The following is a 27,800-nucleotide window of genomic DNA, read 5'->3' as shown; positions in this document are numbered from 1 at the left end:
GTGTCTCTCATTCTCTCTACTTTCTCTCTCTGTTTCTCTGTGTTCCTTCATATTTCAGTGAGGAAGAATGAGTGAATCTGTGCCATTCATTTCCGGTGAGTCCAACACACACACACACACACACACACACACACACACACACACACACACACACACACACACACACATTGTGGGGACTTTCAACTAACTTCAGTTGTTTTTATACTGAGCTGATGATGTTTTTCAATCTCTTAACCCTCACAGAAACCTTTCTTTTTTTAAAAAAAAAGTTTTTATTATTATGTGATTTAGTATCTTTACAATGCCATGTTCCTCATGAAACCCTTGGCTGATGAGTCGATTCATTTTTGTGGGACAAAATTGTCTGGAATAAATATTCTATTTAACATTGATTTCCCAAAGTATAAAAAAAACTTGCGTATATTCACACATAGTGGACATGTCAAGACCAAACAAAAAAAGCACCTGACACTGTTGGTGGATTTTACTTGCCACAGAATCAGTTTCGCTGCCTGACAGACAACAGAAAACACCCCCATTGACCTACATGCTGTGCACACACACATTCAACAAAATCTATAGTCACACATGGCCATTTGGCCTGTTAGTCTCTCTCTCTCTCTCTCTCTCTCTCTCTCTCTCTCTCTCTCTCTCTCTCTCTCTCTCTCACTAATGAAGAAGCTTCATGCTGTGTGCATGAATGTGTGTGTGTGTAGTCTTGCAGTTGCTGCTGTCATTCATGCAGAAAAGTGTGTGTGTGTGTGTGTGTGTGTGTGTGTGTTTGTATGTGTGAGAGAGAAAAGGGGGTGAGGAAGGGAGCGCAGGCGTCATGCTCCATAAAACCATTGTGATAGTTTCAGCGTACTATTGCTTCCGACTCAGCCGGATAGACATTCACACGCTCCGGTATCACTCTATCCCACTTGCTGCTGTTGCTTTTGGTATTGAGAGAGAGGACAGCATGCTAGCTGCCGAGGCCTCCAGGGGTGAGTTACTCCATTCTAATACATCCAAAATTAAACAAAGTTAAAGTGTATTTAACTCTTGGGCAGGCTAAAAAGTTAAAAATCACACACACACATACAGCCAATGTCAAATGTAAGACAAATGTGTAGGATATCATAGATTAGGACAGTACCTGTAGGATAGGATAGGATAGGATAGGATAGGATAGGATAGGATAGGATAGGATAGGATAGGATAGAGTAGATGCGATGGGATGGGAATGGGATAGGACAGGAAGGGATATACAATATGATAGGGTAGGAAAGGATATGTTAGGATAGAATGGGATATGGGATGTATTATAGGTTAGGATAGGACAAGATGTGGGTTATGGAATATATGTTATTGTTAAGATAGGATTGGATATATAACAGGATAGGATATAGGGATATATGACAGGATAGGATTGGATATATGATAGGATAAGACAGGATAGAATGGGATATAGGATAGGATATATAATGGGATAGGATAGGATGGGATGGGATAGGAGTGTTGTAGTACTTGAGTTCAGACAAAAGCAGATTCAGGTCCATTAAGACCAAGACATTTTTTTTTTTTTTTTTTTCAGATGCATTCCTGGCCTGGTGTCGAATAGTCATAAAAATATGGTCTTATAGGGTGTGTTCACAATTGTAGTTTGGTTCTCTTGGTTCTTTTGGTCTGGATAAAAAAAAATACACACACACACACATATATATATATGAAGAGTTCAGATGCAAAAGCCTCTAAATGCCATTTGAAATTTTCTTCTATAATGATGATTTTTATCAAACTTGTATATTTAAGTTCAGTAATTTCACTTAAAAAACAATTAATAGGTAATTATCATTTCCATCACTGAACTTAATTATACAAGCTTGATAAAAATGATCATTCTAGAAGAAAAAAATTCAAATGGCACTTAGAGGCTTTTGCATCTGAACTCTTCATATATACTGTATATATATATATATATATACACACACACACACACACACACACACACACACACACACACACACACATATATATATATATATATATATATATATATATATATATTCCGATCACACTATCATTTTTAAAACCGAACCTAAAGACAAAAAAAAGAAGGTTTTTCTGATTGATATTTTGTGGCGGAACTTGTTGAACATCTAAAGCAATGCTGTGTCTAAGCGCTGCATGTGCCTACATATAATGGTATATGATAGAGCTGACAACTTATGAAGAGCTTATAAAATGTGTAAAGGAGTCAAAACACACAAATGAAAAAAGCTGCGAAGAGACGCGTTACTGATGCCTGCAACATCACGACAATGATGAGAAAAAAAACAGGTATGCTTTAGCATTCTTGTGACCTGATGTCCTGTTTTTTGTTTGTTTACATGTCTTTGGTCCGTGTCGCCTTCATATGTCAGTCAAATTACATCCAAGTTAATTTGAAAGTGGAGTGAGATCCATCTTTTCAGGGTTCTCAATCTGCTTGTTTGGTGTGCACCAGCGTTCAGATCCATTAACAGAGAAATCGCACCAAAGTTTGTTTAAATCGAAACCAAACCTGCCAAGTGTGAACACACCCAAATATGGATGTATGTGTTACAATACTGTAGGATAGAATAGGATGGCATATGATATGATAGGACAAAAGAGAAGAGGAACAGTTTGAATTGAAACTGCAGTTATTCAGTGTCTTGACATCTGTATCTCTCTCACTCCTCTTCCATCCATTAAAGGAGCAGTTCACTTTTTAAAAAAAAAACTTTTGCTGATAATTTACTCACCCCCATGTCATCCAAGATGTCCATGTTTTTCTTTCTTCAGTCAAAAAGAAATTAAGGTTTCTTTCCAGGATTTTCTCCATATAATGGACTTCACTGGGAACCAAACGGTTCAAGGTCCAAATGAGAGTTTCAGTGCAGCTTCAAAGGGCTTTAAACGACACCAGACGATGAATAAGTGTCTTATCTAGGACAAAAGATTTGTTCATTTTGATGAACGAGTTTGAACAGGAGAGTCACGAACGCTCATCACAGAACAGAGCAAGACGACCATTTGTGCTTATAAATCTTAAACTTTTTTTATGACCGATGGTTTCGCTAGATAAGACCCTTATTCATCGTCTGGTATCGTTTAAAGCCATTTGAAGCTGCACTGAAACTCTCATTTGGACCTTGAACCGTTTGGTTCCCATTGAAGTCCCTTATATAGAAAAAATCCTGGAATGTTTTCATTAGAAACCTTAATTTTTTTTCGACTGAAGAAAGAATGACGTACATCTTGGATGACATGGGGGTGAGTAAATTATCAGCAAAAGTTTTTTTTTTTTTTTTTTAAAGTGAACTACTCCTTCAATGGCTATATCTCCTTTCTTACTTTTAAGTTTTATTTGAAATCCATTTGACTGTTCAATTCATTAACTGTCCCATTGTTCTAAATGGAAGTGATATTTGACATTTTAAATCATTTCAGTTGTAGCAATTCGATTAAATGAGGTTGAATCTGGTGCTTCTCAAACTTTGCTCCAAAGAAAAAGTCCCCAGTAATCTCACATCTCTTCTAGAATTTCAGAAGACATCACAACAATGTCTCAAACTGTGCTTGGATTTGCCAAGGAATTTTAGAAGGAACAGAGTTGACACTTTAAAATGATACATAACCAAGTCTATTAAGTCGAAGGCTGTGAATGAGCAACATCTGAACTACAATATTTCAATGTGGTCACACACTGATCTCGAGTTATGCATGTAAATGAAAACAATACGTTATTCCATCTATTGTATGTACTGTAACGGTAAAAGGCCTCATCCACTCATTCCCGCTGGTGACCATTCCAACAATTTTACAATCAGATGTTGTTAATCATTACATTCTGTTTTGAAATATGAAAACAATGACCTGCTGTCATTTTGTATTACCTGATCAGTTAAAGATTGACTTGGTTTTATCTACATGTCTGTACTCTCTGTGGTCTCAGACAGAGTCTGAGTCATGGCTCTTCACAGCCAGGCGTGGCTCTCACACACACACACACACACACACACACACACACACACACACACACACCTGTTTAGTGGAATGTGTCACATGCAACCACACTTAACAAATATTAATATCAGTCAAAGCCAAGGGGATTCCCACAGGCTTTGTTGAAGAATCAGGCTGTTCCCTACGGATATATACGGCAATACACACAATAGTCAACTTTTGAGAATTGATTCCCAAAAGACGTGTTTACGAAATTCATATTTAGGGGTGTTTTCATAAGTAATCCACATCATGATTGAGGTCAGTGATGGAATTGAGAAGATGTTTGATATCTAAAGTAATGTGCTGATAAGGCATGATTCATTGCAGGGTCATAGCCTGAGGACTGAGGTTAACCTCTATGTTTGCTTTAGGGTTGTTGTCAGTCTTAATTACATTTAGCTGATGACTATGGAGATAAATACTGTATAATTATATATTGTATCAACTAAACAATGAAAGAAAAGATAAACGTTTATGTGTAGTTCACACTGACTGCTATATGCAGAGACAATGTTACCAGAAATCATTCGTTTTTAAAGTTGGCAGGTGATATTTTATGTGCAAATGTGGAATTATGGGCCCGTGATCTGACAAGATAGTCAAACAGGAATCACAACCAGCATAGTGCCTCCATTGATTTAATTGCACTCAGATTATGGGGCTTCATTCCCCTAATTAAAGCTCAAACACCCCAAAAGGAAATTAAGAGTTAGCATGTACGTTTTCATAATTCATGTAAGTTGATGAACATTTCAACAGGATTTTCAAACATTTCAGTGTAACCACAAAATTAGATTACATGTTAGTCAGCAAACTCTGAATATCTCAAAAACGTTCAAAAACGTCAGTGTTTTTTTTTTTATTATTATTATTTAAATGCCTTCAAGATTAGCGGTTAGCTAACTTAGCACAACAAGACCTGGCTCAAGACCAAAGTCAACAGACTACACTCTAAAAAATGCTGGGTTGTTTTAACCCAATTTTGGGTCAAATATGGACATACCAAACATTGGGATACAAAGTTATTTTAAAATTTAACCCAACAGATGGGTTTGTCCATGTTTGACCCAGAGTTAGGTTGAAACAACCCAAGCTGTTTTTTAATAATGTAAGTTGAATCAAGTCAGTGAATAATTCAAACAATGCTTTGAAAGCTTGTTTACATATCATATTGTAGCCTAAAAAGGCTGGGTTGTTTTAACCAAACTTTGGGTCAAATATGGACAAACCAAAACGTTGGGTTAAGAATTGTAATTAAAAAACTTAACCCAATGGCTGGTTTTGTCCATATTTGACCCAAAGTTGGGTTAAAACAACCCTGCCTTTTTAGAGTGCAGTATTTGGATTTCATAGATAACAATATATGCATATTTTCTCACAAATAATTTTAACTTTCTTAGTCACATTTAACATTCAATATTTAACTATTCCCAGAGCGAGTTTAGTGAATGTAGGAAGTTAGTCAGTTCCCCTCAAGTTCACACAGGTGTCCAATTAACAATGTGCAGTTCATTGCATTAATGACCATTTAGACCGATATTTTACAACCAGAAATTATCGAAATACTTTTAATGTTCATTTGTTAAACAAATATTTTATCTAATACAATAGCATGGACATTTTACTTTCTAAGACGAACAATTCTACCACATTAAAAACCGTGTTTGCAGAAGTGAGAAAGACATCTGAGCAGAAATCGTCACGTCACAGTTTACCATAGAAAGTGCCACTGACACATCTAATATATTACTGTATACAAACCTGATCATTTTTAGACTGTGAAAATGGTAGAACATCGTTTATCGCAGAACAAAATAACTAGTAAACTAGTTCTCAATCTACTCTTCTATTTCTTACTCATAAACGCGATGTTAAGTGCGTTCGAGAGGCTGCTGTGCTGTGACACAAGTATTTGTGTGAAATATGCACTTGAGAGAGAGTGCTTACCTGTTGTGTTCTCACTTGCGCGGAAGTGCATATAAAGGTTGGGCAGGTAAGCGCACGCGCTGAGTCTGTGTGTCCAGGTGAGTTCAGACCTGCTCGCGCTACATGACCGCATCCCGCGTTTGTTTGTGTGAGAATATGAACTGTATTTTTTTTTTCTCCTGTGATCAGAAACCGTGAGGACTAATGGGGATTGTTTTACTCTACCTTGTCCTTCACTTCTGGCTCGGGACTGTCGGAGGTAAGACTGAACACATTTTTGATCAATCACACACAGACACACATAAAGTATACGTGCAGTTTCGCTCTACCTTCAACCTAATTCCGGCTTTAAAAATATGAATTTTAAATATGAATCATTTAGAACTAACTTAATTTTATTTTTTTACGTGCATTACTCACATTAATTTAAAAAATATTTTATTAAAAAAATGTTTTAAAAAAATGCATTAATGTTACAATTACCTATTTAGATATGTAAATAATGTCTGTCATTTTAAAAAGAGAACTAAGTAGATTGTTTCCCTCATTTGCATTTAACTGTTTAATATAATGTGCTTCTTATAAATGTGTGTTTTCATGAGAATAATGTCAGGGTTCTTGTTGATTTACAGTGACATAATTATGTAAATACTCACCTGAAGGCTCTCATAATATAAACCACACAAGATGTCACATTTTAAAACTTGGAATGAAATACGACAAGGATAACACCCAACTGATGATTTTAATAGAGGAACAAACTCACCCTGACATCACAAGACAACAAGTTAATAAACATGACAACAGCCATAATGTAAATAAATTAAAAAGTTAAACAGTAAAAATATGCTAAACACTCAAAAGCTGTCACTTGGGCTGTACCTTTTCAAAAGGTACACTTTTGTACCCAAAGGCTGCATATTGGTACCTTATTAGTACATATTAGTACCTTATTGGTACATTTTAGCACCTAAAATGTACATATTAACACCTAAAATGTACATATTAGTACCTAAAATGCACATATTAGTACCTTAAATGGACATATTAGCTCCTGAAATGTACATATTAACACTTAAAATGTGCATATTAGCGCCTAAAATATACATTAACGCCTAAAATGTACATATTAGCCCCTAAAATGTACATTTTACCACCTAAATGTACATATTAACACCTAAAATATACATATTAACACTTAAAATGTACATATTAGCAACTAAAATGTACACGACATTAGGACCTAAAATGGACATATTAGCTCCTGAAATGTACATAGCACGTAAAATGTAAATATTAACACCTAAAATGCAGCCTACTTATTAGCACCTAAAATGTACTTATTAGCACCTAAAATGTACATATTTACACCTAAAATGTACATGTTAGCACCTAAAATGTACATATTAGCACCTGAAATGTACATATTAGCACCTAAAATGGACAGAAGTTTACCTTTTGAAAAGGTACAGCCCCAGTGACAGCTTTTGTACCTTTTTTTTCTGAGAGTGTATTTACACTACCCTAGTGCATGGGAGAAGAACCACAAACCCTTTTTTCTGTGTTTTTCTGAACTCACAACATGTGTCGAACTCACCTGCTATGTTTGTTGGTTTTACTTTAAAAACAAAAAACAGTATATATTGTAAAAAAAAAAAAAAAAAAAAAAAAAACTTGATTTAACAATATTTTTGTTAAGTGCACTTTGTTGCTCAGAATACTTTTTTGGCAGAGAGTGAAAATATCAGCTGACTTTCTATGGTTTTGATGTTGCGTGAGAAACAAGCGAACCGCTTCCACAAACCACTGTGCACTTGTATGCAGGGACGTGTTCTCAATTCAGCGCTGTGTCCTGTGACGAGTGTCTGCAGCTGGGGCCACAGTGCGCATGGTGCACACTACAGGTAACACAGCATTCCCATCAGAACCATTTTTGAAACTATTTGTGAATTTACTAGAGAAAATTGTTTAAAGTAAATCCTATACGCCGAAAAAAAATGTATGATCAATAAATTATGATAACATATGTTTTTACTTTGCTTTAACTCATGGAAATAAGCAAAAAAAAATTATAAGTTATATACAGTACATGATTCATTTTTCAAATCAGTTTAATGCTATTTTAAGTTGAAATGACTTAAACATCCAACTAAGTTGATTGTAGCTACTTAAAAAAATTAAGGCAAAAAAAAAAAATCTAAATGCAGTGCGCAGATTTTTTTTTTTAAAGGATAGTTCGAAAAAAAGAGAGAATATGAACTATATACATATATATATATTCTAATTATATAATATACTTATACAATATAATATAGCAAAAATGGCAGTAAATGTTTCTTCACATCCTTTTTTGTAAAGAATTAATGAATTTTTAGGGATTTTTTAAAAAAAACAGTAACAAATCTTTTATACCATTCTCAGTTGAACTATTGTTTAATTAATTGTATCAAATTATTAATTTCAAAGTTGGTACATAGTAGTTAAAGCCACTTAATATAAAGTGGGACCTTTGTTTGGTTTATATTAAGCACTTTATATTAAGTGGCTTTAACTACTATGTACTTACATCGAATGTGTCGAAGTACAATGTATTTATTGTGTGGATGTTGTATTGTGTTACGAATTAAATAATAACCTTACTCAAAGAGAACAAAACCATCCGTAACAATTAGCAGGGATCTGATCAACAAGATAACTGGAGTCCCCGCTCTCACACCCAAGGCTTCAAAAATACCAGAACACTCTTAAAGTGCAAAAAGTATATTTATTGACATGAGTAGCTAAAGAGCCACAGATTTCAGGAGGAGGAAAAGCCAAAACAAATAACAAAACAAAGCTAATACTAACCTAGAAATCAGATAACAAACAAAAGATACAAAAACTTCCCTCCCTACTTATCAAAAACAGGAGAAAACAAATAATAAATAAAAAAGGCACCACCTCACTACCATGCTCCAAAAAGTCATTAGCAGCTCCACCTGTGAGTCATAACAGTGAGAGAGAAACGAGAGAGAAAGAAGCACACCAAGGAAAATAGACTCATAATAGTTTCCCCAAAAACACAAGGCAAATGCACTTCCACTTAACATTGTAAAACACTTTTGCTGCTATTAAGATGTGATACGGGTAAGGTTAGGGTCAGGTGTGGTGGTATGGGTCGGTTTAACAGTGGGTTAAGGTGTAAAGGAAGGGTCAACAGTGTAATTACAAATGTAATTACATAAATTAATTATAGCTGTAATTACATGCAGGTATTGTAAAATAATAATGTGTTTTATGTGCGGGGGGGGGGGGGCAAAAGCTAAATTCCATTAAAATGAATAATACAGTGAATTTTACAATTCGTTACAAAAAAGCAGCAAGTAACATATTCAATTAAACGGGAAATTTTGAATGAAATATTCTTGCAAAATGTACTTCAATGATCTTTGTTTTATTTACAACTTTGAAAAATATTCAAATCACTGTAATTATATTATATTATATTATATTATATTATATTATATTATATTATATTATATTATATTATATTATATTATATTATATTATATTATATTATATTATATTATATTATATTATATTTATCGCTGTCAAACCATTAATCGCGATTAATCACATCCAAAATAATTATACACAGTGCACCCATATATTATGTAAACACAAAATTTTATTTTGTTTTATTTTATTTCATTTTATTTTATTTTATTTTATTTTATTTCATTTTATTTTATTTTATTTTATTTTATTTTATTTTATTTTATTTTATTTTATTTTATTTTATTTTATTTTATTTTATTTTATTTTATTTTATTTTATTTTATTTTATTTTTTAAAGCTTGTTTAATTGTAAAGCTGCGTGAAATTCTGGTTAATTATGTCACTGTGCAACACTGTAAAGCATTACTACTAATAATAGTTCAAACTGTTTATCTAGAATTTCACCGACTTTTTCTCAATCGACGAGAGATGCGACACACCGGAGGCTCTTCTACAAAAGGGATGCCCTGGCGAATTTGTGGAGTTTCCCGTCACGAATGTCAAAGTGCTGAAGGATCAAGCCTTGGGAAAGCGCACCGGCCACACCAACGTTTCATACATCGCGCCCCAGAAGATGCGCATCCAGCTTAGACCAGGTACAAAAATGGGTGACACAGATTTTGAAAATCAAAGAAACGTCTCTCTCTACCCACAGCTGTTGAGGTACTTCCCCTGACGGTAAGATCTAGTCATTCAGAGAACGACTGGTTAGAGTGGGCACTGAACATTGCTCTGACGGTGCCTGGAAAACATGTGTACCACACTGGAATCTTAGAACTTTGGGCTTTATTTGTCACTTCTCTTCCACAGGAAGTCAGCAGACCTTTCAGATTCAAGTCCAGCAACCGGAGGACCATCCGGTGGACATCTATTACTTGATGGACCTGTCAGCGTCTATGATTGACGATCTGAAAATGATCAAAGACTTGGGTTCGACTCTCTCAAAAGAGATGACTAACCTTACCAGCAAATTCAGACTAGGATTCGGCTCCTTTGTGGAGAAACCAGTTCTGCCTTTCATCAAGATAACGCGCGAGGAGCTGGCCAATCCCTGCAGGTATTTCCCATATTACACCACCGTAGCCAGATCTAAAGGGTCGGCCAGTATAAACACAGAGTAAGATGAATCATGACAGCCGGTGGGACATCAGCGTGATTTAATTCCAACCAATCATATTTATGACCAGTGCGTTACATCATCGTCCATTTAGAAGTGAATGATGAACTGTTTAAGACAATAGAATCCCACTTTTATCGCTTTTGTCTTTCGCAGGAGTGTTGATTTTGAATGTCTCCCCACATTCGGATACAGACACCTCCTATCTTTAACAAGCAGCACTGACAAGTTTAATGAGATCATCTCCAAGCAACGGGTATCTGCGAACATTGACGTGCCAGAGTGCGGTTTCGACGCCATCATGCAAGCGGCGGTGTGTGGGGTGAGTCGTTTTCCAAAGACGCCCTTGAAATCCACACTCTTTTTGCTTTTATGGAGGGATGCCATTTTTTCCCAAACTTCCCACCTCAGGACAGGATTGGCTGGCGGAACGATTCCATGAAGCTGTTGGTGTTTGTGAGCGATGCTGATTCTCATTTTGGGATGGATAGCAAAATGTCCGGCATCGTGGTCCCCAATGACGGACAGTGTCACCTGGATGGCAATAATGAGTATTCAATGACTGCCCACCTGGTAAGGTGAAGTCTGCAGCTTCAGTTCCTGAGTAATCGGGAAATTTGGATCACTTAAAGGAATGTTCCGGGTTACAATAAATAGAAATGACACTCTATTGTCATTTTTCATCAGATACAAATAAATAAGAGGCTGTGATAGAGTTTCTGGACGCGCATATTGTCAGTATTTCATCGGCTGGACAACCGTTTACAATAATATTAATTTTGGTAGCTGATGGGAATTACTTTTGGGAAGTTGTTTCCTGCGGTGTGACACGCTATACTACTATAACTTTTGTAAAAATCTTCCTGATTCTTATAAAAAAAAAAAATCAATCAATTTCATTTATCATTTTTTATTGCAGGTATATTATTTGTGGTAGGCCTAGTCATTAAATGAATCCATTCATGGAATATTCATTCTTAAAAATAATATAATATAATATAATATAATATAATATAATATAATATAATATAATATAATATAATATAATATAATATAATATAATATAATATAATATAATATAATATAATATAATATAATATAATTAGGGCTGTGCAAAAATTAATTGCGATTAATCGCATCCAAAATAAAAGTCTGTGTTTACATAATATATTTGTGTGTGCTGTATATCATTATTTTGTATATATAAGTACACACACATCAGGCATGTATATATTTAAGAAAATGTGTTATTCATATATAAAAAAATTATATTTATATAATATAGATTATGTATTTATTTATATATACAGAATTTACGTGCAAATAATTCTTAAATATATACATGCATGCATAGGTATTTATATATACAAAATAATTATATACAGCACACACAAATATATTATGTAAACACAGACTTTTATTTTGGATGCGATTAATCCCAATTCATTTTTGCACAGCCCTAAATATAATATAATATAATATAATATAATATAATATAATATAATATAATATAATATAATATAATATAATATAATATAATATAATATAATATAATATAATATAATATAATATAATATAATATAAAATCACACAATATCATATAATACAATATCATATCATATATAATGTAATAATACACAATAATATAATTGTTTTTGTATTTTGTAAAGCTTGAAGTTATTCTTACACTGTAAAAAATATTGTTGGTTTAACTTAAAAAATGAAGTAACCTGGTTGCCTTAAAATTTTAAGTTGATTGAAATGGATAAAAGTTTATACAACGAAGTTAATACAACGAAGGAGATTTATTTAATCATCAGAAACTCAAAATAATAAGGTATCTGAACTAAATAAATTATTCAAGTTGATCTGACAAAAGAAAAAATGCTGTGATAACAAAACTTGAAAATATTTTTTTACAGTGTATTTCTGTTTTAGTTACTTAAAAAAGTAAGGCAAAATGTCATTAAAATAGTGAAAAGCTCACTAAAAGCTCACTAAAAATACAAATTAACATTTTATTCATCAACTACTTCCTTACAATAGCCTATGGGGGAAGTTGTCCAAAAAGGTTTTCAAAACAGAAAAGTTTATCATATTTTCGTAAAAGCATTTACAGTAATAGTTCAAACAGATAAGATAATAGAAAAGTCATCATTTTCAGAACCTAATTTGTATTTAACCTGGAATATTCCTTTACAAACTGCAATTTTGAGTTCTTGTTTTAACAAACATAATGAAATATTGTTTAATTATGTCCTCTTTTTTTGTAAATGTGTTGTTGTGTGACTGAGTGTCTTGTTTTTGTTGCTTTTGTCCTCTATATTCATGCAGGAGTATCCAACATTAGGGCAGCTTGTCGACAAACTGGTTGAAAACAATATCCTCCTTATATTCGCTGTGACTGATGAACAGAGACAGAATTATGAGGTGAGAAAAGAGTAAGGGGCTGTTCAAATTAGGCAAACAAACAGGTATGTGTTTTTCTGTGCATGAGGAACCTGAGAGGATGAGATATATCAGTATGTGAATCAGTTCTCCTATAACATGTTCAAACACGGTCTTTATCACATCACCCAGACCAACCTCTCACAACACAAATATTTAATGTATTCTGAATTCTCTTTTTGCTTTCTTCTCCTCTCCCTTTCTCTTTATCGATCTCCCACATCTTAAATTCTTTGGCTGTTCTCCAGGAGTTTGGAGTCTATGTTTAACCACTTTCTTCTGCATTTCTGACAGAATTATGCTAGTCTGATTCCTGGTGCTACTGTGGGGGTGTTGGCGTCTGATTCAAGAAACATTCTGGAACTCATCATGACCTCATATAAGGTAAATTGACACCTTTTAGTGCAACGCATTCTCACCCCAAGGCGTCACCTTTGACCATGCTTCAATATTTGACGTTTTAGGCGCCCTTTAGCGTCACTTACATGACGCGATCTTACGGCGTCATCTAACTGACGCTAAAGGAAAACGTCAGTTAGAGGACGCGGTTAGGTTTAGGTGTGGGGTGGGGGTAGGGTACACGCGATCCTAGGGCGTCATCTAACTGACGCTAAAGGGCGCCTAAAGCGTCAGATATTGAAGCATGTCCAAATGCTTCCCAAAGCGTCAGTTAAGTGACGCCTTGGGAGTGAGAATGGGCTGTTTAGTGTTTCTGGACGGTTGATGGTGATGTCACCTGCCATATTAGGCCAACGTTCATACATTTAATGATCATGTACAGGGTTTTATCCTTTGAAAACTTGTTTGTAGCCTATATGTTTCGAATGTGCGAATCCTGAAATGTTATCCAGCAGGCTGACGTAGAAATATAGAAAATATAGAAAATATTGAAAATTAAAAGTACATTTTATTAGTTGTAAAATTATTTTTGGAAAGAAGAATCCAAAAATATACATTGATTGTATACATTAACATTAGGACTGGGCAACGATTAATCGCATCCAAAATAAAAGTGTTTACATAATATATGTGTGCGTAGTGTGTATAATTATTTTGTATATATAAATACACACACAAATGCATGTATATATTTAAGAAAAATGTGTTCTTAATATATCAAATATTTATTTATACACATGATATTAATTATGTATAAATATATATAAATTATATACATCCAAATATTTCTTAAATATATACGTGCATGTGTGTATATTTATATATATACAAAATAATTATACACACTACACACACATATATTATGTAAACACAAACTTTTATTTTGGATGCGATTAATCGCGATTAATCGTTGCCCAGACCTAATTAATATACATATTAATGTTTTATAGTGCTGGGCAAAAATTCATCACATCTAGAATAAAAGTTTATGTTTATATAATATATGTGTGTGTGCTGTGTATATAATTATTTTGTTAATATAAATACAGGCATGCATGTATATATTTATATATATATATATATATATATATATATATATATATATATATATATATATATATATATATATATATATATATAATATTGATATTTATATATAATATAAATGATGTATAAATGAACGTATATACATGAACATATTTATTAAATATGCATATGCGTGTATTTATATACATGTATATCATTATGTAAACACAATTTTTTATTATAAATTTTTATATGATTAATCGTGATTAATTGTTGCCCAGCACTAAAGACCTTTAGAATCGAGCTATTTATAATTTTAAGTAAAAATTATTTTAATAATAATAACCACCCCCACCATCACCAACCAAAAAAAGAGCTAAAAATATTGCTTCAAATTAAAATGTCCATGTTAGTCATTGAGTAAAAATATAAAAATAAAACAGAAACTTAATTGTTCATGATGATTTGCTGGAAGTTACATAAATGACCATAAGATCATTGAGTATGAGAGAATAGTTTATATTTTTATGCTGACTGTCTTATCTGTTCAACATTTCCCCTCCCTTTAACCCCCTCTGCTCATTTTCTCGAGAATCGCCGTGTTCACAGAGCGTGTCTGCACTCGTTCTTTGGCTGTTGTTTGATCGCTTCATCTCCGTTTCTCCATCCCCCACTCTCTCTTTCCTCTGCCTGAACTCTAATCTTCATTAGAGCCCTCTATAAAGCACCTGAGTGCTGTGTGTGCATCCCACCGACCTGACACAGGTGCACTATATGGTGTATTATTAGTTGAAGTGTGAAGTCCCATCAAAATTGTAGAATAGACTATTTGACATGAAGTTTATCATCTAAAAATCCTCTGGACGTGTTGGCACCTGGTGTGCTGGTGGTATTGCTGACCCGACACGTGAGTCATTCAGACATGTAATGGACTCCAGCTGAGTACACCGCATACTTAAATAAGTCAAGTCACCTTTATTTTTAGTGCTTTAAACAGATTGTTTCAAAGCAGCTTCACAGTCAGTTCAGTCAGTGTTGATTCAGTTCTCTGTTGTAAAGATCATCAATTATTAAGTTAGTTAATTTAATCTGTAAGGCTGTTCTGCAGAAAACAGTGATGTCATCGTCCTGCTCAGTTCAGTTCTCAATCCAATAGTGTCAGTGATATAATATTGTTTTGAGTCCTTGAAGCTGATTGGCTGACTTACAGTTTTGATATTTTGTTTTCTTTATTACCCAGCTCTATGAAATACTTGATTGCAGACCACTAAACATAATTGCAAAGCTGTGCTAATGTCTCTCATATCACTCTACTGTGATATTACAAATGAAATGTATTCGAACCCAAAATGTTTTTTATTGTTTTGGCTATTTGTTTGATTTGACTGGGTTTATTTTGCAGTAATGACTGACTCAAGTGTTTATAACACTGAGAAAATGACACATTTCACACTTTAAATGAGTTTATGTGTCTGTTTTTTGATTGACACAGGAACTGAGGTCAGAGATCGATCTTGAGGTTCTGGGCAACACTGAGGGTCTGCAGCTTTCCTTCACGGCACTCTGTCAGGACGGGACCATAATCCCCGGACATAAAAACTGCTCCAATGTCAAAGCTGGTGATGTGGTCAGTTCTTTATTCTTTATTTCCTTACAATAGCCCTGGTTAAAACAGGACTGAAGAAAAAAAAGTGTCCTGTGTATGACGTATCTGTATCTGTTGATGACGAAATAACAAGTATCTCATGCTTTAATAATGCCATGAATATACGATTATTTTAGTTTAAAAAGTTTTTGCTCTGATTGTTTTGTGTACGTAACAGGCTTTGTATTCAAGCAAATCAAACGATTTGACAGTTCTGCAAACAAGTTGGTCATGTTTAGAAAATATTAGCTTGAAATGTTTAGAAATATGTCTTGTTTTTGACTTCTATACTGTAAAAATTTACAGTAAAATACTGGCAGCTGTGGTTGCCAGAAATTTACCGTATAAAATACAGTAGCAAGACTTTACGGTAGCAAGGTTTTACTGAATTAAGTTAAAATTTACAGAAATAAACCATATTTCATTATCTGATATAATGTCAATTTATGATAAAATACCGGCAGGTGCGGTTGCCAGATATTTACCGTATAAAATACAATACGCCTTATCTTTGATTTTTAATGAGAATGAAAGCGAGGCTGTGAGGGATAGACTTGCATCTCTTCAATGGGCTGTACTGTTATTTAAAGTGTTTTCAGATTGTTCTGCTCATGAAACCCTGGAAAAATATCTTTCAAAGAAATGCCAGTTAACAAAAAACTCCCGACAATATAAGCTGTGGAAAATTGAAAGTAATCTAGCCGCTTTATTCAGCTTTTTACTGCGGATGCCATTGGAAACACGGTAAGTCTATCCCTCACAGCCTCACTTTCATACCTGTCATGGCGCTGCTCTGAATAAGGCCTATAGCAAGACTTTACAGTAGCAAGGTTTTACTGACTTAACTTAAACTTTACAGAAATAAACCGTATTTCATTATCTGATATAATGTCTATTTACTATGAAATACCGGCAGCTGTGGCAGACAGATATTAACCGTATAAATTACAGTAGCAAGACTTTACGGTAGCAAGGTTTTACTGAATTAAGTTAAAATTTACAGAAATAAACCGTATTTTATTATCTGGTATAATGTCAATTTACGATAAAGTAGCGGCAGCTGTGGTTGCCAGAAATTTACTGTATAAAATACTGTAGCAAGACTTTACGGTAGCAAGGTTTTACTGGCTTAACTTAAAATTTACAGAAATAAACCGTATTTCATTATCTGATATAATGTCAATTTACGATAAAATATCGGCAGCTGTGGAATCCAGAAATCAACCGTATAAAATACAGTAGCAAGACTTTACATTAGCAAGGTTTTATTGACTTAACTTAAAATTTACAGAAATAAACCGTATTTCATTATCTGATATAAGGTCAATTTACAGCTGTGTTTGCCAGAAATTTACTGTATAAAATACAGTAGCAAGACTTTACGTTGGCAAGGTTTTACTGACTTAACTTCAAATTTACAGAAATAAACTGTATTTCATTATCTGATATAATGTCAATTTACGATAAAATACTGGCAGCTGTGTTTGCCAGAAATTTACCGTAAAAAATACAGTAGCAAGACTTTACGGCAGTGATGAGAGTCACATGATATATCAAAGCTCATCACATGCAGCTCTTCCTCAAGCATCTATCTTAATATTATTATATAAAAGCTGTACAGTGTCATTCACTCAAACATTAAACACCATCACGAAATTTTAAAAAGGCAATAAACATTAATTTAAAAAAATTAAATGTCACTTAAAACCCTAATGTATATTAATTGATTAGAAAAAGACTAAGCAAACTATAAAGAAACAAGTTATTTCAACAAAAATACATCATGCAAAGTGTCACGCAGGGAATAGTGGGAATGTGAATTTATGTTTTTTCTCTGTAAATTATACAATGAGTTGTTCATCACTTTCAAAAACTGTAAATTTAATGATATTTTAAAGTGAAATGAAATTTACCATTAGATCTATCACAGGTATTTACCATATATAGTATATAGTTACCGTATAAGGAAATATAAGGAAAGGAAACAGTTTTTCACTGTAGCATTTTTACAGTCTTTTACTGTAAAAAGGTGTACATTTTCTCAAAGAAATTGAAACAAATCTGATTTTTTTTCACCCAGGTATCTTTTAACGTTATGGTCGAGTTAAGAGGCTGTCTTGCTGGCCCAAGGCTGTTTTACTTGCGGCCGGTGGGTTTCCAAGATACTCTGGAGATCGAACTGGAGTCCCAGTGTGTGTGTGATTGCCATCAAACCCCCGAGGCGAACAGCACCCACTGCAGCCAAGGGCACGGGGCGCTGGAGTGCGGAGCCTGTGTGTGTGATCCGGGCTTTGTGGGGCCGAAGTGTGAGTGCACAGAGGGCCAAGACCAAGTCAGTTACTGCAGGTGAGAACGAGCGTCATGGAGTGTTTCCTACGAGGCACGCAGACACATTTTAACGTATGTTTATGTGTGTGGCAGGGCATATGAAGGTGCGGAGATGTGCAGCGGCCAGGGCGAGTGTTTCTGCGGACAGTGCACGTGTCACCCGTCCGATTTCGGGCGCGTGTATGGGGCGTACTGCGAGTGTGACGACTTCTCCTGCCTGAGGTTCAGAGGAGAGCTTTGCGGAGGTCAGAACACGTCGTAACACTGTGATCAAATTTGAGGGGAGGAAAAGAAAGCGCTGATGCAGTGGGAGGGATATTTGATCTGCTCTCACCCTGTGGAATGTTGATGAAAGAATAACACACTGATAACTGCCAAAACAGTTGCTGTGCCCGGGAGGACGCGGGCGGAAGGGTTTAGTTTGGGCCATCCCATGTTTATATTTATATCCATGCAAATGTGCAGTGCGAGTTTCTTTTTTTTTTAATTTTTTTTTTATGGCTGTCAATTTAGCAAATTATGAAAAATATTTGAAGAATTAATCACCATATCTGACTAGTCTGACAAAACTTATTTATTAGTTAAGTATTTATGGCAATTATATATAAGTGTATGTATATATATTCAATCACACACAGTGCTCACCAAGACTGCATTTATTTGATAAAACTGTAATATTGTGAAATTATTACATTGTAATATTAATAATATATTATATATTTTATTATGTTTTAAAATGTAATTTATTTCTATAATGGCAAAGCCATTACTGCTATCTTTAGTGTCACATGATCATTCAGAATTCATTATTTTAGTGCTCTAAAAAATTCGTATTATTAATGGTGAAAATACGGAAGCGTATTGCATTCACTTGAAGAAAAAATAATCTACTCTGTTTTTCTGAATTAACGAGTTAATTATCTCAGAATTACGAGATAATTTTTCATGGAAAAAAGTTTCTGCTCTGTTTTTCTGAATTAACAAGTTAATTGTCTCAGAATTATGAGATATATTTTTCTTGAAAAAAAATGTTTCACTCTGTTTTATTAATTAATGAGCTAATCAAGTCATTCATTTAGAAAAACAGAGTAGATTTTGTTTCCTCAAGTGAATGCAATATGCTTAAATTTAATAAAAAAATAATTCACATTTATTTGTATAGCTTTTTTTACAATACATATCGTTCAATGCAGCTTTACAGAAAATGCATACATCTATCTACATTACGATTTGGAGTGATCTGTTATCAGAGGTGACTGTCTAAGTTATATATTTCAAAAATGTAAAAATGTAGTAATTTAAACAATGTAATAATTTAGTTCTGAATATTTTTGTGGAAACCATGATAGAAATCTTTTTTTGTATTTTTTTTTCCCATCGTTCGTGCTGTTTGTGTAGGTCACGGGGAATGTGACTGTGGCGAGTGTGTGTGTCACAGCGGTTGGATGGGGGAGTTCTGTAACTGCAGCACCAGCACCAACATGTGCACATCAGCGGATGGGTCCATCTGCGGCGGACGGGGCAAGTGTGTGTGTGGGAAGTGCGAGTGCACCGTTCCGGGAGCCTCAGGAGAGCGTTGTGAAAGGTGCCCAACCTGTGAAGATATCTGTAACGTACCCAGGTAAAGATATGCACATTTATCTGTGACAGAATCTGACTTTCAAAATCAATATGAGGCATTTAAAGGCATTTGTTTTGACTACAGCCTGGTTTGAATCATTGCGGGCTGTCTAATTTTTGTAATCATCAGTTCAAGAAATGATTCGGAAACAATTTTTTTCCCCGCAAATAATTAAAAAAATGCTTTTAGAATTGCGAGATTTGTTTATCATATGTGTGTATTATAAATATGTATTAAATATGTTTATTTATTTTACAACAATAACTATTTTAGAACATTTGTTCAAAATTTTAGAACATTATTTTAGAACATTTGCTTCTTATCGCTTTTTATTCTGTCGGCTCTCATGCTCTGGGGCAAGTGTTATTGTAGTATCGTTCAGTCATTCGGGTACTAGTAGTTATTCATATTTTGAATTTATTTTTATATTTTCCATTTTTATTTTCATTTTAGTTGAAGTTTTAGTAATTTTGTTTTTTATAATTTAAAAAAAATGTCTTAAATATGTTTGAGTTATTTTAATATTTTAGTACATCAAATAAAGCTCTCTCTCTCTCTCTCTCTATATATATATATATATATATATATATATATATATGAAGAGTTCAGATGCAAAAGCCTCTGAGTGCCATTTGAAATTTTCTTCTATAATGATCATTTTTATCAAGCTTGTATATTTAAGTTCATTAATTTGACTTAAATGGGAATGAAGATCACCTATGAATTGTCATTTAAGTGAAATTACTGAACTTAAATATACAAGCTTGATAAAAATGATCATTCTAGAAGAAAATTTCAAATGGCACTTAGAGGCTTTTGCATCTGAACTCTTCATATATATATATATATAATACAGACAATAAATAAACTACCCAATAACACATTTTTTGCGACTGTTATACAATGTGAAACAATAATTTAACCTAAAAAAAACTAACATGAATTGACATTGCACCCCATGCGTTCACCTGACCAGGCTCTTCCATGTGTTTTTCTCATACCTGTTTGTGTTTGTTCACTCATATCCAGAGGGTATATATGAGCAGCAAAAGGCATGTGGCAGCTCTGTGGGATTGCATTTCCTTCCCATTAAAGGTCCAGTCACCCTGTTGGTCATTTGACTCTGTGATAGAGAGATATAGAGAGAATGAACTCACAACGAATACAAAACTAAGCTTCCTCTAGAGACAAACTCTCTGTGAGGTCGACAGGTTAATGTTGTCATTATGTGTCCCACAGGTCTTGTGTGGAGTGTTACCTCAAAGCTAAAGACCCGTCGGACGAGTGCTCCGTGAAGTGCAACTCCCTGCATGCCACTGTCAGCAATTCCACAGGTCAGAATCCATTGTTTTGTTCTCTGCTGTGTTCTTTTATCAGTGCTCACATGTTCGGTAGTTGTTTATTAGGCAAATATTTTACTTCACACCTCTTTTAAAGGTACAGTATAGCTAAAAAAAAAGCACCCAATGTTACTCAAAACTGTATATTCATGTGTTTTAACTCATACAAACAAATTTATGATACTGTTTTCTTTCAAAATATGTCTTGATATACTCATTCACGGCCATAAAAAGCAGCCATTCTTAGTTTAGATCATCCCTCTTGACACTTTACAAAGGAAAATACGCTACTTTGCTTGCTGTGTGGAGAGCCTATTGTTGGGGCCCATTGAGTTTCAAGACCCTTCAAGTGTCTATACAAGATCAGTCTATTATATGAACCCTGAGATCACAAGCAAGCTGGTATTGTGGAGGCTGGCTCTATACGGTCTCTGACTCTGAGACGATGAAAAGACACAAAACGCTGTCTGTCTTTGATAAAGACACAAGAGGAACAAAGAAAATAGATTAAGGGAACAAAATGAGGTTTGAATGGGGTAATATCATGGTCACCGCCATTTTTGCCAAGTAAGACAAGTTCCTGGATCAACATATTTTGTTGATCCTTGAACAACATTCCTGTCTGAAAAAATAGTCCTAACCATAGTTGGGATAAGTTACAATATGGGTAGGGTTAGGCTTAGGGATAACCTAACCCTAGTGTTGTAGTACTCGAGACCGGTCACTTTTTGAAGGTCTCGTCTCAGACTCGACCGCATTTGGTCTCAGTCTTGTTTCGGTCTCGGACATTGAGGATTTGGGATTTTATTTCAAGACCAGACAAGACCATAACTGTGAAAATATCACTAATTAGCCAGTATATTGACTATTGACTGATTTTTTTTTTTTTTGTTAACACCCTTGCTTTCATTGTATGTAAAACGTACTGATTCAAATCCAAGCAATAATGACTCATTGGTCATTACTAATTATGTATTTTTGTTACGCTGCCTTTTACCCATGTATTCATTTTCATGTATTGTTAATAAAAGGCCGAGAATATGAAGACTTGTTTTTACATTCTGTACTAAATGATGGAAGTCACCCAGGAGTATTGAATAAAGATGGTTAAGTTTATTTCAGCTTTGCGTGTTAAATATCTGTGTTTTTATGGGAATGTGGATCTTTCAGATCAATTTGAGAAGATTTCAGATCAATCTCTTTTGATCATGTTTCACATTTTATTGTGTCATGTAGTGCGGGGAGCTGGTCTTGGTCTTGTCTCGGTCTCGCCCTATCCAGTCTTGGTCTTGTCTTGGTCTCGGCCCCTAAAAGTCTTGGTCTTGACTCGGTCTCGCCCTCCCTCGGTCTTGGTCTTATCTTGGTCTCGGCCCCTAAAAGTCTTGGTCTTGACTCGGTCTCACCCTCCCTCAGTCTTGGTCTTGTCTTGGTCTCGGCGCCTAAAAGTCTTGGTCTTGTCTCAGTCTCGATACACTCTGGTTTTGGTCTTGTCTTGGTTTCGGCTCCTAAAAGTCTTGGTCTAGACTCGGTCTCGCCCTCCTCGGCCTAAAGTCTTGTCTTGGTCTCGGCCCCTAAAAGTCTTGGTCTTGACTTGGCCTCGCCCTCCTTCGGTCTTGGTCTCGGCCCCTAAAAGTCTTGGTCTTGACTCAGTCTCGATACACTCTGGTCTTGTCTTGGTCTCGACCCCTAAAAGTCTTGGTCTTGACTCGGTCTCGATACACTTTGGTCTTGGTCTTGTCCTGGTCTCGGCCCCAAAAAGTCTTGATCTTGTCTTGGTCTTGATACACTCTGGTCTTGGTCTTGTCTTGGTCTCGGCCCCTAAAAGTCTTGATCTTGACCTTGGTCTCGATACACTCTTGTCTTAGTCTTGTCTTGGTCTCGGCCCCTAAAAGTCTTGGTCTTGACTCGGTCTCGCCCTCCCTCAGTCTTGGTCTTGTCTTGGTCTCAGCCCCTAAAAGTCTTGGTCTTGACTCGGTCTCACCCTCTCTTGGTCTTGTCTTGGTCTCTGCCCCTAAAAGTCTTGGTCTTGACTCGGTCTCGCTCTCCCTCAGTCTTGGTCTTGTCTTGGTCTCAGCCCCTAAAAGTCTTGGTCTTGTCTCAGTCTCGATACACTCTAGTTTTGGTCTTGTCTTGGTCTCAGCCCCTAAAAGTCTTGGTCTTGACTCGGCCTCGCCCTCCTTCGGTCTTGGTCTTGGCCCCTAAAAGTCTTGGTCTTGACTGAGTCTCGATACACTCTGGTCTTGTCATGGTCCCGGCCCCTAAAAGTCTTGGTCTTGACTTAGTCTCGATATACTCTGGTCTTGGTCTTGTCTTGGTCTCGGCCCCTAAAAGTTTTGCTCTTGACTCGGTCTCGCCCTCCCTCGGTCTTGCTCTTGTCTTGGTCTCGGCCCTTAAAAGTCTTGGTCTTGACTCGGTCTCACCCTCCCTCGGTCTTGGTCTTGGCCCCTAAAAGTCTTGGTCTTGATTCAGTCTCGCTCTCCCTCGGTCTTGGTCTTTTCTTGGTCTTGGCCCCTAAAAGTCTTGGTCTTGTCTCGGACTCGATACACTCTGGTTTTGGTCTTGTCTTGGTCTCGGCCCCTAAAAGTCTTGGTCTTGATTCGGCCTCGCTCTCCTTCGGTCTTGGTCTCGGCCCCTAAAAGTCTTGGTCCTGACTCAGTCTCGATACACTGTGGTCTTGCCTTGGTCTCGGCCCCTAAAAGTCCTGGTCTTGACTCGGTCTCGATACACTCTGGTCTTGTCTTGGTCTCGGCCCCTAAAAGTCTTGGTCTTGACTCGGTCTCGATACACTCTGGTCTTGGTCTTGTCATGGTCTCGGCCCCAAAAAATCTTGATTTTGTCTCGGTCTTGATACACTCTGGTCTTGTTCTTGTCTTGGTCTCGGCCCCTAAAAGTCTTGGTCTTGACTCGGTCTCGATACACTCTGGTCTTGTTCTTGTCTTGGTCTCGGCCCCTAAAAGTCTTGGTCTTGACTCTGTCTCGCCCTCCCTCGGTCTTGGTCTTGTCTTAGTCTCGGCCCCTAAAAGTCTTGGTCTTGACTCTGTCTCGCCCTCCCTCGGTCCGTGTCTTGGTTTTGGTCTCAGCCCCTGAAAGTCTTGGTCTTGACTCGGTCTCGATACACTCTGGTCTTAGTCTTGTCTTGGTCTCAGCCCCTAAAAGTCTTGCTCTTGACTCGGTCTCGATACACTCTGGTCTTGGTCTTGTCTTGGTCTCGGCCCCTAAAAGTCTTGGTCTTGTCATGGTCTTGATACACTCTGGTCTTGTCTTGGTCTCAGCCCCTAAAAGTCTCTGTCTTGATTCAGTCTCGCCCTCCCTCGGTCTTGGTCTTATCTTGGTCTCGGCCCCTAAAAGTCTTGGTCTTGACTTGGTCTCGCCCTCCCTCGGTCTTGGTTTTGGTCTTGGCCCCTAAAAGTCTTGGTCTTGTCTCTGTCTTGATACACTCTGGTCTTGGTCTTGTCTTGGTCTCGGCCCCTAAAAGTCTTGGTCTTGACTCAGTCTCGCCCTCCCTCAGTCTTGGTCTTGTCTTGGTTTCGACCCCTAAAAGTCTTGGACTTGACTCAGTCTCGACCTCCCTCAGTCTTGGTCTTGTCTTGGTCTTGGCCCCTAAAAGTCTTGGTCTTGTTTCGGTCTCGATACACTCTGGTCTTGATGTTGTCTTGGTCTCGGGTTAAGTGGTTTTGACTACAACACTACCTAACCCTATCCCTACCTATAAGTTATACCTACCTATAACTTATCCCTAATATCTGAGAGAAATGATAGGTAAAAACACTGATGTAGGAGCACCTAACTCTGGTTGTATGTCTAAACTCCACATAAACTGTAAACTGGTGCCTCAAATCTGATAAGTTTATTGGAATGTTGTTCCAGGATCAACAAAGATGTTGATCCAGGAACATGTTGTACTTCATCCATGCGTGATACTGCCCTTTTGAAAATTAACCATGCTGGTTTTACTACAAATAATACCAAAAAAATAAAAATGGTTATAATAGTTAAACCATGGTAAATACAATTTACAAATTAACCATGGTTTTACTACACTAACCAATAGACCATTTACAGTTTCGAATGATGTATGTCTCTATGAGTATTTTAAGTTATTTTCACCATTATCAGGAAAAAATGCAAGTGATTGCGCCGCCAACCGCTGAGGGTTAATACAATATTGTGTCCGTTTTTTTGATAATTATTTTATTTATTTATTTTTCTAGATTTTGAGGAAAGCCGGGCAGCATTTTGCACCTTACAGAATGAGGACGGCTGTCTACTGTCTTTCAGCTTGATGGACAGCGATCACGGCAGCATCATTTACAACCCCAAGCTTTACGGTAAGATTAAAACATTTCATTTTTCAATACATGAACATATACAGCTTAAAGGGATAGTTCACTTTGAAATTCATTTGGTATGTTTTAGCTTACCTCAAGGGCATCCAAGATGCAGGTGTCTTTGTTTCTGCAGTAGTTTTAATTTTGATATTTTTAGGTCAAACCGTTCATGCCTACCGTTCAGTCGTTTAATGGAGGTCTATGGTCACCACCTCAAAGAGCATGCACAGAGAAGTCCAAATTAAACATGATTTAATGACTCGTAAATGTAAGTACACATCGATGGCCTAAGACACGAAACGAGCGTTTTGTTTGAGAAAACGATCAGTATTTATATCGTTTTTACCTCTTGTAACCACAGCCACGTCCAATTGATTTGAGGCCGCGGGTGCTTTGTGGCTGTGGTTACAAGAAGTAAAAACTATATAAATACTGTTCGTTTTCTCACACAAACCGCTCGTTTCGTGTCTTAGGCCATCAGTGTGTACTTACATTTATGAGTCATTAAATCATGTTTAATTTGGACTTCTCTGTGCTTGCTCTTTTAGGTGGTGACCATACACTTCCACTATATGACTGACAGACAAGAATGGTTTGACCTAAAAATAATATCAAAATTGAAACTTTTGCGGAAACAAAGACACCTACATCTTGGATGCCCTTGAGGTAAGCTAAAACATACCAAAAATTCTTTTCAAGGTGAACTATCCCTTTAACTTATACCCTGTGGCATTACACACTAGAATATAGTTACAATCATAATTTAAAATAATTTGTGTCTATAATTATCCTACAGCCTGCCCTGAACCACCGAACGCACCATTGATCGCTCTGGGCGTGTGCATGTCTGTCCTCGTCGTTGGCATTACACTCCTTGTGATCTGGAAGTTTTTTGTTTCTGTCCATGATCGGAAAGAGGTTGCCAAGTTTGAGGCAGAGAAGGCGAAAGCAAAATGGCAGTCGGTATGATAACATTATCGAGAGTTTTTCCCTATTCCAACATGTTTACTGCATTTCACTGCAATTTCCATTCATTGTAATGTGTTAATGGCCCAATTTGCTTTTATGTAATGTGCTTTTGTCTATATTTTATTCCCAGGGCACAAATCCTCTTTTCAGGAGCTCGACATCAACATTTAAAAATGTGACTTACAAAAGCACAGGGCAGCAGAAGAGTGATATTTCTTAGGGCTACTGACCAACTTTGTGTATTGAAACACAGAATGTAGGCTTCTTTACCAGGAGCGAATACTGTTTTTATATTTATATTCTTGTGCTGTACAAGTGGGACATTGTGGTGTGTGTGTGTGTGTGTGTGTGTGTGTGCAATTGTGTGCTTGTAAAGTGGGGGCAGGATTGTCAACTACTGGCAGTGAATTTATTTTTAAAAATGTAAATAATTTTGAACAATGTGTTGTGCTGCTAAAGGTGGTAAAGGTACTGTTAAATCTGGGCAACACTGGATCTTCTTGTTTTACATTTAGCATTTCTTGTGGTTGCTGTAGCGAAATGTTTTTTTTATGTAGTGTTTGTGACCATTGTTTGTGATTGGTTAGTTGAGGCTGAGCCTTTTGTAATTAGATGTATTAATTCATGGTGATTTTGCAGGATCAAATGTAAAAAAAAAAAAGTCTGTTTGTACTTGTGTTTTGTAATATATTAGATGGTTTTCCATATTGAGTCTCATTATTTCTCGCTAAATGTATTTATTACAAGGCCAACTTAATGCTGCATTGTGATCCAAAAAGTTAATAAGATATGTATTCAATTTAGTTCAAGCTTATAGAGCTTTTCACAATACATAATTTTTCAAAACAGCATTCTTAGAAAATGCATGTTTCAATGTTACAACTCAGGAAGTATTCACTTATCTATCAGCCAGAGATTAGTGTGTCAATGTAATAGCCTATTATTTCTGAATTTGTAATTAATGTGTGAATGCATTATGATGACGAATATAATTGCAATGTAATCAAGCCACTTCAGATGAAGCCTCTGTGCCACATTTAGTGCAGTGATTTAAAACAATTTTTACATTTAACTGAATATGTAATATACAGTAGCCTAAGTG

General features: G+C 35.9%; 1 protein-coding gene across 4 annotated transcripts; it reads left to right on the top strand.

The window, feature by feature from the left end:
* Positions 1 to 76: 76 nt before the first annotated feature.
* On the top strand, positions 77 to 27,405 carry itgb6 (integrin, beta 6). 4 transcript variants are annotated; one of them, XM_089125029.1, is made up of 17 exons: positions 77 to 95; positions 6,130 to 6,199; positions 7,765 to 7,844; positions 9,875 to 10,073; positions 10,288 to 10,534; positions 10,751 to 10,916; positions 11,006 to 11,167; positions 12,929 to 13,024; positions 13,337 to 13,426; positions 15,960 to 16,094; positions 18,193 to 18,458; positions 18,534 to 18,685; positions 19,839 to 20,061; positions 21,301 to 21,395; positions 25,613 to 25,729; positions 26,526 to 26,692; positions 26,829 to 27,405. In XM_089125029.1, exons 2-17 carry the CDS (start codon positions 6,145 to 6,147, stop codon positions 26,916 to 26,918), a joined length of 2,340 nt encoding a protein of 779 aa, XP_088981155.1. In that variant the 5' UTR covers positions 77 to 95; positions 6,130 to 6,144; the 3' UTR covers positions 26,919 to 27,405. The 4 variants fall into 4 exon arrangements, with proteins under 4 accessions (XP_088981155.1, XP_039513485.2, XP_039513484.2 ...); XM_039657551.2 differs by lacking the exon at positions 77 to 95 and adding an exon at positions 894 to 986; XM_039657550.2 differs by lacking the exon at positions 77 to 95 and adding an exon at positions 5,962 to 6,038.
* Positions 27,406 to 27,800: the final 395 nt, after the last annotated feature.

The sequence above is a fragment of the Pimephales promelas genome, chromosome 21 (assembly GCF_988280905.1).
Source record: "Pimephales promelas chromosome 21, fPimPro1.hap1.1, whole genome shotgun sequence".
NCBI lineage: Eukaryota > Metazoa > Chordata > Actinopteri > Cypriniformes > Leuciscidae > Pimephales > Pimephales promelas.
This window is presented reverse-complemented; position numbering and strand designations above follow the sequence as displayed.